At 40.4% G+C, this 13,100-nt stretch overlaps 1 protein-coding gene across 2 annotated transcripts in view; it reads left to right on the top strand.

Annotated features, from left to right (window-relative positions):
* Positions 1 to 537: 537 nt before the first annotated feature.
* The window catches only part of GPAM (glycerol-3-phosphate acyltransferase, mitochondrial), a 29,961-nt gene continuing 17,398 nt past the window's right edge, over positions 538 to 13,100 (top strand). For both annotated transcript variants that reach the window (XM_053984153.1, XM_053984154.1), the window contains exons 1-7: positions 538 to 649; positions 2,066 to 2,196; positions 4,149 to 4,271; positions 7,264 to 7,337; positions 10,207 to 10,320; positions 11,552 to 11,701; positions 12,401 to 12,497. In XM_053984153.1, coding sequence (XP_053840128.1) covers positions 2,095 to 2,196; positions 4,149 to 4,271; positions 7,264 to 7,337; positions 10,207 to 10,320; positions 11,552 to 11,701; positions 12,401 to 12,497 — 660 coding nt within the window. In that variant the 5' untranslated portion in view covers positions 538 to 649; positions 2,066 to 2,094. The remainder of the gene's footprint in view (positions 650 to 2,065; positions 2,197 to 4,148; positions 4,272 to 7,263; positions 7,338 to 10,206; positions 10,321 to 11,551; positions 11,702 to 12,400; positions 12,498 to 13,100) is intronic.

The following is a 13,100-nucleotide window of genomic DNA, read 5'->3' on the forward strand; positions in this document are numbered from 1 at the left end:
GGCGCGGCGCCGGCGGTGGGGCTGGGGCAGCAGCGGAGCCCACGGTGAGCGCGGGCCCGGGGCCGGCGGCGGAGCGGAGCGATGCGGAGCGGAGCGATGCGGAGCGGGCGGCGCGCACGGGCCAGGCGGGGCCGCGCGGGCGGTGCTGTCCCCGGCGGCGGGGCGGGGCAGCGCAGCGGCTGCCGCGTGGCGGGAGGGGCGGTGCGGCCGGGGCAGCGCGGGGCAGCCGGCGGAGCGGCGGCAGCGGCGGAGCGGGGGTGCGGGCCGGCTGAGGGACGGCGCGGGCCGGGTGGCGGGCGCGGGGCCAGGCGGGCGAGGGGAGCCTCGGCCGCCCCCGGGGGGCTCGGGGGGCCGGTGCCAGCGGCTGCCCGCGGCCGGCGCCCGCCCCTCGCGGCGGCCGGGGAGGCGCGGGGCGGCCCCCTTGGCAGCGGCGGTGCCCGGGGCGCCTCGCACCCCCACCGCGCTCAGCGACGCGGTTTTATTTATAGCAGGTCTGGTGAGCGGCGGGGCTGGAGCCCGGAGCGCTGCTGAGGGAGCCCTGGTGAGCCCGGAGCGCTGCTGGAGCCCGCGGGGATGGCGGTGGCCGGCAGGTGAACAGCGCCAGCGCCGCAGCGGGGAGCGGGCGCTCGGGGGGCGGGTTGGCTCACAGGTAGGTATGCGGCGGCTGCTGCTCAAACGGGCTTTTAATTGCATATTTTTTAAAGTTCATCTTCTGTATATACTGGTGCAGCCAAGGTCACCTTGAGCGGGACGCATTTCGGTTCCAGCATTTGACGTTTCCAGGCATTTTTTTGTATTTATTGGGAGAGTTAGATAGTAATTTGCCTGAAGACTGATTTAAATAAAAGGCGGATTGAATGTAACAGCCAGCAAAGATAAAGGGATGACTTAGGTACTTAGGCTGTGCAAGGATATGCATGGTCTGCATGGTTATACTGGCTGGGACTCCAGGTTGTAGTGGGAGCTCTCTGTGTGCATATTACGGGATGGGTGTGTGGCAACTTGGGGTGGCCACTAGGAAAGGCAAAAAGGTTGGACTAAAGTTTTAGATCTTGCTGTTGCAGATGTTAGTTTAGCAATCTGGGTGGGAACAATCTCATTCCTGACGGCCCACAGCTTGGCCATGATATAAGTTTCTTTGCAGTGACAGATGGAAGAGGAGGTATTGCCTCTTTACAGTTTCTGTTGGTGAAAATGCTGGGATTCCTATTTCAGTGGCTCTCAATAACAAACAAGTTTAATTTGCAGTCTTGAAAATACACTGTACAGTACTAAGTTATGGTAGTATGTTTGCCATTCCTTTTTTCTTTGGCCAAGGGAGAATTATTTACTATGCTCATTATTTGAGCTACAAAACTTCAATTTCAAAATAATTAATCAGGTTGAGATCTCTTTATTGCTCTTTAATCTCACAAGACTGAAATGTCACATGTCAGCAGTGTGTTCGCATTTAGAGATGTGCTTTTTTTGTAGAGCACTCCTTCTTCCAAGGAGTTTGCAAACTGGTTTGACTACAGCTAGACCAGACACATAAAATATACTGTGAGATAGGATTAGGTGAGAACATTAATGACAGTTTTTGTAGATCATAGGTGTCCTTGAGAAGCAAATTATGAAAGAGCAAGGTCAGAGTGCAAGAGAATTGTAAACTTATGAAAGTGTCTGACATGCGTATCCTTATGGCTGCAGAGTTTAAACCATGCAGTAAAGAACAGTGGAAAATTACAAGGGTACTATAGTGACCTGTTATGGGAAGAAGAGCATGGAAAGAAAAGTGTGCAGGAAGCTGGTTGGTGTGCTGTGTTTTTGGAAGTCAAATGTGCTGGGGTTTTTAGCATATTAAAATCATGCTGATTTCTAGCTGCAAGGAAGTGTCTTTGGAACTGAACTTTTACTGAAGGGTGAAAAAATACCAGTTTGCTAATTTATTGCTAGATGCCCATCACTGAAATTAGGTGTGTGTTTCTCTGCATGCATATAAATAGATGAATATACAAATTAATATATGAATATATATATATGAAGATAAAAAGAATATATGTATGCACGTGTTATTATTTTGCAGTTTGTGATCTTCACTTCAATTCCTGTGTCATGGATGAAACTGCTTTGTCCCTTGGAACAATAGATGTTTCCTATTTGTCCACCTCAGCAGACTGCAGCATCAGTAGATGTAAGCATTCCGCTGAAGAGTGGGTAAGTAAAATTAAGAATTTTACTGGCCCTATTTATCTTATTATTTCTTCAACTTGAAGGTGGATTTTTTATTGTTATGAAGAGTCAAGATAAGGAGTTAAGTCTGTCATGCATGATAACAGTTTGGTTTTAATTTAACTTGAAACATGAGGAGGAACCAACAGTTCAATTCTGTGCCAAAGAATAATGTTGCTAGAAAAGAAAAATCCTGTCAAACTCTATTGATAGTCTTAGAGTTGTCTGGTGTGGTGTGGCTAATCATTTTATATAGCAGTAAATATACAGAATCCCATTTTGGAGTAGCCAAAGTCAAACAGAAAGTCAAATAGGTAGCTTGTTGCTCTTCTGGGTGATATAGTTTGAAGTGTGCAGGTGAAAAGGAGCTTGATGCTGAAGTTGCAGTCATATAGGTGTTGAAGTTGGAGCAGGAGTGCAGTCCAGGAGGCAGAAGAAAATTGGTGGATATAAATAAGGAGCCTATTAAAAGTCTGTGTCCTCCATTGAGTGAGTCTTGGGATTTGGAGGGGACAAAGGAGGCGGTGAGCAGAGTGGTCTGGGTGGAGCCAAAAGAGCCATGTGGGGACTTGGGTGGTGATAGATGGTTTAGCAGCGTAGGTCAAGAGGAATTGGACATGGATCTGGAGAGGAGGAGCTTGAACTTGATACTGAAGAAGAATTGGAAACATGGTCAGAGTTGAGGGAAAGGGCAGATGTCTTGTCAGCTGGGATTTCTATCTAGCTAGATCTAAGTTCCATGGAACAGCAAGCTGTAGTAACCAAGAGATCTGTGAGAAGTGGAATAAGGGCAGGCAAGTCAGAGGAGATAGAAAGGAGGTTTTGTAAGAAAATGCTGGAGAGGTGTGTCAGGGGTTGGAGGCAAGCAGAGGGAAGATGGCATTGTTACAAAGTTTGTTTGTTTGTTTTGGAGTTAGCATTAAAGGAGATGGTAGAGGAGGGATTATGGCAGGCTTAGCATCTTGATATTTGTTTATTTCAGATGGAAGAGTCAGCCTTGGAATATTTGCCAGTTTGTGCTACTTGCCAAATGTGATGCATGCACTATTTAGTTTTTAAGCATCTTCAGCATGGCTTTTGACTTTCTGGGAGTTTCTCACTGGGCTGAGTATGTGATGATCTGTATTTGTGTCTTCCAGTCTTGGTTCTACCCTGCTGCTCTGCCACTTAAAAGTTCTATTTTAAACAACATTTTGGGTTTGGTTTATTTCTGTAACTTCCCTTTTAATACTGGAAGTAAGTTTCTTCTAAATAAAATATGTGGTTTAAAAATGGCAACCCAGTTCTCATTCTCAGGCAAGCAATAATTCAGTAGACTTTAATGGAAATAATCAGGGTCTTTGAAAATATACTTAACTACAATTTTTGCATTATGTCCTAACATAGAGGATGAGTTCTGTGAATGCAGTCACTCTGGATTTTTTTGTTCTGTAATCTTCGGATAGTGTAACTTTGGAGAAGGCACAGCGGTTCCTTTTTCATATCACTGTGCATGAAACTGCTGAAAGTGCCTACAGAGTCCCTGGAGTTAATATTTCGGATACATTGAGTCTTCTTGCAGTTTTACTGGGTGATATTCAGTTGAACTTTAAAATACATTGTTTATATTGCAAGCACCTTTACATTATTGAGAATGCAGTGTACTGTTAATCTCTTTCAATTTTCTCAGCAGGCACTTTCTTTGGTGTTTTTCTAATTACAGTTATCATTCCTTTTAAAATTTTGTGTGTCCCATGCAGCAGTGCTTACATAAGTACAACACTGAGATTTTGCTTTTATTTCTTTAAATTTTAGAAAAATGTTGGAAAAAATTGTGCTTTATGTAATTAAGGGGTAATTTTTTGTGTGTGTCTGGCAGCTCCTCTTCCTCCAAGCTTTCCCATACACAGCAGAACACATATTTCTGCATATTTACACAGTGGTGTTTTGTTCTGCAGGGAGAGTGTAACTCTCGTCCCACTCTGTTCCGATCTGCCACTTTAAGATGGAAGGAGGCTCTGCTGAGCAGGAAAAGGCCGTTTGTGGGACGATGTTGCTATGTATGCACTCCCCAGAGCCGGGTAAGAAGATTATGGAATGGATTATGTTTGACAATAATGCATAGTTGCAGCGTAATGAAGTTGCAGTAGTTTCCTTACTTTCAGAATTAAGGTCACAATGTTTTTTACTTCATGAAGTGCTATAGTTCTTCACGGTTTTTTGTGGTTACATTTCATTTGTCGTGGAATTAAAGGGTGGTACACGCCTGTTTTGATGCTTAGTCTCCCACCTCTCAGTGCAGACTTACTCCTTGCACAAAACTCTCCAGCTCCTCAGAATTACTACTAGGAAATGGGACAGCAAAATTATCTGGTGTGTTAAATTAATAGTGGGAATTTGGAGCATATAAAAGTGTGAAAGTTTGCTTTTAGGACACTTTAGTTCTCTATCCACAGAATAAATACAGTTTGGAAACTAAGCAGTATGCTTCCTTTCCCACTTGCTGAGTCCTGTACTTGGAAGAACAAGTTAATTTTCTACACCTGGCTGATTACTCGCCTCTCTGCCCAGCCTGGAAACAAGGACTGCCAGTTGTGACAGTGGGGATATTTGTCTGCTGGGAACGGTGTCAGGATGGTGGCTCTAGAGAGGTTGCGCAAGCTGATTTAAAATGTGAACTTTATTGAACGGCATTGGGCAGGCTTTCTGTAAGCTCAGGATGCAAAATGCTGATAAATAATGGCACAACACAGTTTGCAACCAGTTCATCATGTAATTGGCTATGTGTACACCCTGGGCTTTAGGCTGCACTCAGTTACACCTTCATTGGATAGGCTAGAGGGAAAATTTGCTTGCCTCTTTGAACAGAGAGAAGTTATTTCACTCTGTTTCTCTGCCAGAACAGAAAATTGCAGCAATGACATACAAATGTGGTATAGAAATCCAAATGTACTGTGGAGGCTGTGTATAATATGAACAACAAGACAAACAATTAGATAAACTGAGACTACTTCAACAGACAAGTCAAGTGTTTTGACTTACAAAAAGGTGTGTGTGAATCCTCAGCTTAGGGCTTTATACATTTAGTAATGAGTCTGTTAGTAATTAGGCTGTTCCTCTCAAACTGGGAATTATGCTTTAAAAATAAAAATCTTGTTCTGTATTTTGTCCATTCAATAAGAGACTCATTAACTATCCTGAGATCCCACTTAAGAAAGGAGCATGACCTTTTAAGCCCTTTGTTGCCTTCTGCTATAAGGGAAAAAATACCATCCTTGCACAGACAGTAACAAAGATAAGCATCTCATTAGATTCCAAATACTTTTTTTGGAGCTGCCTTTTTCATTATTTTTCTTAAGAAAAATAAATGAATGAGGCAAATTTCTTTAAGTGAGCTGACCATACTAACAACTTGCCAATGCTGAGAGTGGAAAGTCCTGCCTCTCCCTCTTGTTTTCCTTCCTGCTCTCTTGAGTGCTGATCAAGTTCACTAACCAAGCAGAAAACTACCTGCTTTATTCATTTAGTCTATCTTAGTTTTTTGTCTTGTCTGCATGAAGCTGGGACATTAAAGGGTGTAATGAATGCTAGAGGTGCTCTAAGTTAAGAGGTGAGGCATAGAGATCAGCAGGAAAGGCCAGGATGTGGTGGTGGGAGCTGGGCTTCTTCTCTGTGCCAGCAGGGAGATCCTGTATTGGCTCAGTTGGTTTCACAGAACCGCATGCTCTGCCTGACACAGGACTGGAGAGGAGTTAAATAAAGAAAAGCTAAAGTATGACAGTATTGCTGGAGAATGAGTTTCATAGTGAGGTTTAACCTGACACTTAGAGCACTGGTATAGGCAGGTATAGACTGGCATTCAGTGGTACTTAACTTCGTTGCTGATTGTTTGGGAGACCAAGAAAAAGTAATTTTGCTTCTCTTTTTCAGAACATGTCATCAGCTTATAAGATCCACAAAAATTCACCAGTGTATAGTCAAAGAAATTAGCATAGTCAAAGAAATAGTCAAAGAAATTAGTTTCCTCTTAAGACCTTACAGCAACAATTAGTTGGTTGTACAGCACAGTTTTGCTTTAGCAGGGAGCAGAAGACTCTGCTCTCACTGTAGCACATAATTTCTACCTGATTTGCAAATAACATAGGACAATCATATATTTAAATTTTGTGGCAAATGGTGTGTCCTAAACAAAATACAAACAAATGACTCTTACTCCCATTGCAGAATTGGTGGTGAGGTTGTTTTGCAGCTCTGCTTTTGCTGGTGACCATCTTTCTCCTTTGCTGTCCTTTTTTTGTCTTCTTTGACATGTACAGTTCCAGTAGTTTTAGCTGTAGTTCACTGCTGGCAAGGTACCAGTTTTATAATTATATATCATTTGGGTAGAAAGAAATCAGCCTCTTGTTCAAGGTATTCACTTGGACTATGGAAGAGTAGAATTTAGGTCTTCCTGCTAAGGAATATTTGTTGTGGAAGTGCTCCTAAACTCATCCCAGTTAATACCTTGGCATGTGGAGTCTGTAACAAGGCTCTACAAGGCTGGAGCGAGTTTGTTGTTCAGGCAGAGCAGGGATGTGGAGATTTGCCACCTAACCATGGATGGATATCCTGACCCTTGGGCTATTGTTACGTGATGCTTGTTCTGCTGGCAAATTGGATGCTACAGACTGAGCATCAAATGCTTGTGGTTACACTAATGCCCAGTGTGGCTTAATAAAGAAAAGATGAGTTCTGTATTATGACAAGTCCTGGTTTATATTACATGAGAATCTGCTGAAATGTTGTGGCTTGAAGAGCATAACCAGTGCAAGCACACAGTAAAGCCTAGAGAATGCTTTGAAAGTATTGGACTTGGGAATAGTGATTAGAATTTCTGTTTTCATTTTAGAAGTTTGTGTACTGTATAGGCAGGTGTCACCGCAGGCAGGTTCAACACTTCTCTGGTTTTGGCTTTGATTATAGTACAAATGACAAACATTGCATTATCTTAAATATTATGATGAATGTAACAGACAAAGCTATTTTTTTTGCAATTAAATAGTCCATCAATTTTTTTTTTTCTTGGTTTTACAGGATAACTTCTTCAATTCTAGTATTCCTTCTTTGGGTCTACGTAATGTCATATATATCAATGAAACACATACAAGGTATTGTAGCAAGTGTTTATTTTGCTTTTAAAATTCAATGTGCTCTGATTTTATGACAGAGAAATCTTTATTATGATCTAGACTGAGTTGATATATATTGTGGTCCTAAAATGCAGAGATTTGGTGCTGACTTCGGTAACATGCTTGTTAAATCTGGCTGTGTGTATTTGGGAACTGGGCAAAGTCCTTTGGGGTTATAGACAAGGAGCGTAGGGGTCAAACCTGTTTCACAAAAAACCTGGAATTTTTTCACAAAAAAAATTCTTTCTCCTTTCATGCAAATGGCAGCGTCTGTAGCATAATATTGAGGGCACCTGATTTATTCCCTTATGCAGAATGACTTCAGGCTGCCCTTTAATTTACTGAGCAGATCTGGCTCACAATTTAGGTGTTGACTATTACCACTTATGGCAATTAACCTGAATATGTCTTATGAATCTGTCTCTTCTCTGCCTCAGTGGCAGAGTGCAGCTTCTGAAAAGTGTAGTATAAATGAAAAAAAAAATCTAAAAAATGAAGATGTGTCTTTGTGCTATCAGAATAATATCTTGTGTTCTGGGATGAAGATACTGGAATTGCACAAAAATATTCTGTCCTTTGGAAAGTTAATAATGCTTGCTAAGTTTTTCTTACAGTAATCATTAGCATAAGTAGGTCCTGCAGTGTTTGTTGTAGAATCAGAGCAAACAAAGAGAGGCCAGCAGCCTGAAAGAAATGAGCCAAAGTGTCTGAGTGAAAGAAAGGCAGCATTGTGTGTGCTTGAGAGGGAGAAAGCTAATGTTAGAAGCTGTTCTTTATTAAATTTGTATTAATTATGGGTTTTTAAGAGTTGAGCTTGTAGTTTAGAATACAGAAAAATAACAGAAATATTGTTTAACTTTTTTAAAATCAGTTTCAAAAGTCTAATGCTTGAATGGTTTTGAATGGTCAAAGTTACTTGAATTGGAAATATGAGGAGAAAAAAACATGGCTTAATGAATTATTCTGAAATAAACGCATCTAGCTCAGAATAGTGAGACTTATAGTGTCATTATAGTATGAAAATGGACAATTTTAATGAAGTTCTGATGTCTCATGGGGCTACATAGTTACAGTTTCCTGGCTTTAGAAAGCAAGAGGTGTTCTCTTTAACTGCCAGCATGCTGTAACTGTTTTGACAGCCTTTATCTGAGGTACAACTGCCAGTTTTAAATGTCTGTTGACTGGTCCATTCTGTGTCATTTTTGTCTTCTCTTATTGCTTCATGATCAGAAAAGAGATTTTTCCAATTAAACTACATTATGTTGTAGTTGTAAAATGAATGTAGACACCTTCATACCTTGACAGATCCCTGCAATAGCTGTGTGCTCTTCTGGTATGTTCATAGTTACAAAAAAATATTGTTGTCACAAAGCATATCTTTATCTTTGCTTTCTAGAAAAATCAGTAAGGTTCTAAAACTCCAAAGAGAAGGGGGATAAAGGAAAAAAGCAATTAAAAGAGAGTCACCAGTCTTCTCTGACAGCATGAATAGCGGGTGTGAAAATTTGTGTGATCATTCCATGCCACTCTGTGTCCATGGCTCGTGCATGTGCACCTTAATTGTAGTGCACTCACGGCCTTTTGCAGTGTAAAAGTTCTGTCTCATCTTTCCTAGCTGTTTTTAACACATGTATAAATCTACTGAAGTGTGGTAGGGAGGTTTGACAGCCAAGATCAGTAACTCGAGTGATGACAACGGGTGAGACGTTGGCGGGGCTCCAGCATGGAAACCACCGCGAGCTTTGTCGCCCGCAGTTCACTGGGGGCACTCACTGGAGCAGCAGCCAGTCATTGCACCAGCAGACCTCAGGACAGGGGTTTTGCATAATACTTACTGCTCTGGGCTTAGAAATTGCCAGAATTTAATTTTTTATCCAGCTGTTAATTCTGCCCCATCACATCAGCTCTGCTGTTTGGGGGTCCCAGGTGTCTGGTTTGTGTAAATGGTAGCTTGTCCACTCAGGCCTGGTAATTGAGGGAGGTGAGGAGAGGAATAGTGATGAATATCCACTGTGGGGGATGGGGTGTAAGCCATTTCTGTGTCACAGGCATCCTCTGTGATGTTTGATATTCCAAATAACATTTTCTCAGGTGATTTCTGCTTGTATGACTGAGAGAGTAGAAGACAGGGTTAATTAAAAAAGAAGAGACTGTCTTCATAAGTTACCCTAAACACTTGAATTTGTAGTGAGATTTACTGATTATTTTGTGGTTATCTCTTGCTAAAACTTTGCTAGGAGAAGGTGTGGAGAAGACACATGGGGCTGGGTGTTTGAAAACACTGTAAAGAAAGAAAAGCTAACGAAAAAAGTGAGTTTAGTTTTGATGGCTAATGCAAACATATTTTCAAAAGTGTTTGTGAGAGTTTACCCTGCGCTTACGTGAGCAGCTTTCCCAAGAGGGCTTGGTGTTCCTTGAAGAAGTTGACAAACCTCTTAGCTGGGCATTTACTTTCCTTGGTGGAAAGGGGCACCAATTTGGAAATCAGCACTATCACTTCTTTTGTCCTTGCTGAGCTGGCAAGTTGGTTCCAGGGGACAGACAAAATGTATATGATGGTTTCTTTGCTATGTTCCTGTGATTCTGTGGGTGTTTTAAGACCAGTGTCACCCTGAGTTGAAGGGGTGCAGATATTGGCTCAGATGTTTTGTGCTATGCATCAGTTGTTTCATCGATAACATGAAGATATTGGCAATTTACTAGAAGATATAGAAGCTTTTAGACAGCCATTTATAAACTCTTACTTACTTTTGCTTCCTAATTGTATTTTTACTTGAATTTAAAGGTATTGTTTTTGGAAGCAAAATATTTTGAGGATCACACTGAAATACCCTTCATATTTTTGTAGGTACAGAGGGTGGCTTGCAAGACGCTTTTGCTACGTCCTTTTTGTGCAAGAGAGGGATGTTCATAAGGGTATGTTTGCCAAGAATCTGACAGAAAATGTGCTGAATAGCAGCAGGTAAGATAACACAAAACTAAGTATTTTTAAAATTTCTATTTACATTAAAATATGCCTTAATTATAAACTGTAAATTTTGAAAATCAGACTGTTTAAGATACTAGAAGATGCAATATCTTTAGCACAGCCTTTCAGGAATGTAGCTTGCAATTTCTGTTGGAATAGTAAAAGAGGGAGTTTAAGAATTACAAGTCTCTAAATGAACTGTGTAGTGGGGGAAGAGCAGACATTGCACAGAAAAATAAATTGCTACATGAGAGCTCTTCAAACTTCTGTTTATCTAATTCATATATGTCATTACGACTGAAGCCATACTGCAGTCATCAGAAATTGTCAGTGTTTCAGAAATAATAGGAAAGCAGCATTTTGGAGTACCCTGATTATACACCTGGAGAGTGCAACAAAAAATGTAAAAAGGCTGTAGAATGAAGTACCCAGCCTTAACTTTGTGGAGCTTGTTTTCTGTTTCATATGCCTCATTTTAAATGGCATCTTGAGCTCCTGATCAGCTGTTCAGGGATCAGTTTTCCTTGGACACAAAGAAATTCAACCGCATGCTTGCTCCTTGGGGCTACTTTTGTCAGAGGGCACACACTGCCTCCATTAACATTCCTAATTCTCCTGAATTTTTAAAGCTTGAGTCACATCTGAAGATGATAGTGTTGCTTTTGAAAAGTAAAGCAGACTGTGTTGTGCTACAGTCAAGGTGTGTTAAAGCCGCTTACGGTCTCTTGGGTATGTTTTAAAGGGGGAAAATAGCCCTTATAAAATTTAGTTAGACTTGGTAAAACTGAGAATTCAAGGGCAAAAATAATCTAGATGTTCAAAACAGCAACTGCATAAATCTGTCTAATGAGGTATGTGAAATTGCTGTGGCAGGAAAAAGAAAATATTAACAAAAATGAGGCTGCACCCGTTCCCCCTGAACTTTTAACTTTATTAACCATTTCAGAAAATTGGCAATCACTTAATATTAGTACCTGTGAATTGTGTATGTAATGTTTCATGTAGTCACCTTTGAGCCTGTTCAATCATCACCTGCCTCTTAAATTAGAGCTTATAAAACTGAATCAAGTTTTAATGCATTTGGAGTACACAATAGTTCAGTGTGGATGCTTTTTATGTTTGCAGGTTACTCCTGTAGTAATATGTAGCTCATTCAGAGTTGTTGTTTGTGTTTTGGACTCTTCTGTTGTGGGGCTGTCTCGTAAACTTTACTTTTTAATGCTAGAGTCCAAAAGGCCATTGTAGATGAAGCTTCTGAACCAAGTACTCCAGGCAGTTTTGTTCAGACGGATCCTAAAGCTATCAACAAAGTGAAGAAAAAAGCTAGGAAAATTCTCCAGGAAATGGTAGCAAATGTGTCACCTGCTTTAATCAGGTAAGAAAAATGTCTCGTTGATATTGTCAGTGAGTGGAAGGATGGACAAGCTCTTTCTGCATAATACCAACAAAAATATTAGTTATTCTTCATTTTCAGATTCAGCAGAAATCCTCTGCCTTTCCAAGGAATATATCTTACGATAAGATTAAATACAAACTTCTCCTTTTCTCCCAAAACTAGTTTTGGTGCTAATGCTTAGATCAGTATTGGCATAATTTGTTGTTCATATGGGCAAGAACGGCTATCTGCAGCATCATAAAGATATTTTTCCATTAGCCTATTAGTCTATTTCATAGACTGAAAGATAATTTTTCTATTAGCCTATTCAATATTATAATTTGTAGATATAAGTATCTCAGAGAGTCTTATTTTAGATAAAATCTTCTCTTGTGATGTCTCCATTTAGTACTAAGGATGATTTTGTCTCTGTCATGTTCCTAGTTCACAGCCTTCACTGAGGTTGATACAAGATTTGTGTCATAACTGCAGGAGGCTGAAATGTTGCTAGGCAAAACCTTGTTTAGCAATTGGATTTTATAGTAACTTATAGTTTATAAATTTTTAATAAATAAATTGTTTATAGTAATTTTGTTTGAATATAAGTTATCAGGTTAACCGTCTTTGCCTTTAGTCATACAGAAATAATACAAAACAGAGGCAGAAATAAATGAAGCTTTTTGAGTTTTTTTTCCTTAGGCTGACTGGCTGGGTGTTATTGAAGTTGTTTAACAGCTTCTTCTGGAATATCCAGATCCACAGAGGTCAAATAGAAATGGTCAAAGCAGCAACAGAGGTAAGGGAGGGTGGGAGAATCCAGCGAGGTTGATTTCTGAAGTAATTTCTAATAATATTTACAGGACTTTTTGCGAGAGTTCTGCTAAGTCTGTATGAAATGCAATTGTAGGTAGAACTGTATTATATCTGCACTACAATAAGAACACTGTGAAATAGTGTTCATAATTAAATATATGCTCCTAGAGTTGTGTGACCTGAAATACTATGTGAACTTTGGGTTTACCTTTGATTCAGGATCAAATTTTAACTATTAGGCTGAATGATTATCTCGGATAACCTTGCATCCGACATCATTTCCGCTTTCTGAGCTGAGGCAGCCAGCAATAAATTAGAAGATCAAGTCAGGATTATTCACTTCTACTTTGATTTGGCATAAAAACTTTAAAGAAAACCTTTTCCCATTTCTTACTAGCAATCTGTTTCCAGTTTTTCAATATTTATTGAAACTGGTCAAACAAACTCCTGAATGCTACCATTTTCTTTACACTCAAATGAATTAACTCTTCTTGCAGGATTTACCTTAGCAATATTGATGAGATAAATAAAACAAATAAAAAAGTTCCTGTTTTTTCTGGGGTTTTTTGAATATTGTGTTTGGGAA

The sequence above is a fragment of the Vidua macroura genome, chromosome 8, assembly GCF_024509145.1.
Source record: "Vidua macroura isolate BioBank_ID:100142 chromosome 8, ASM2450914v1, whole genome shotgun sequence".
Taxonomy (NCBI): domain Eukaryota; kingdom Metazoa; phylum Chordata; class Aves; order Passeriformes; family Viduidae; genus Vidua; species Vidua macroura.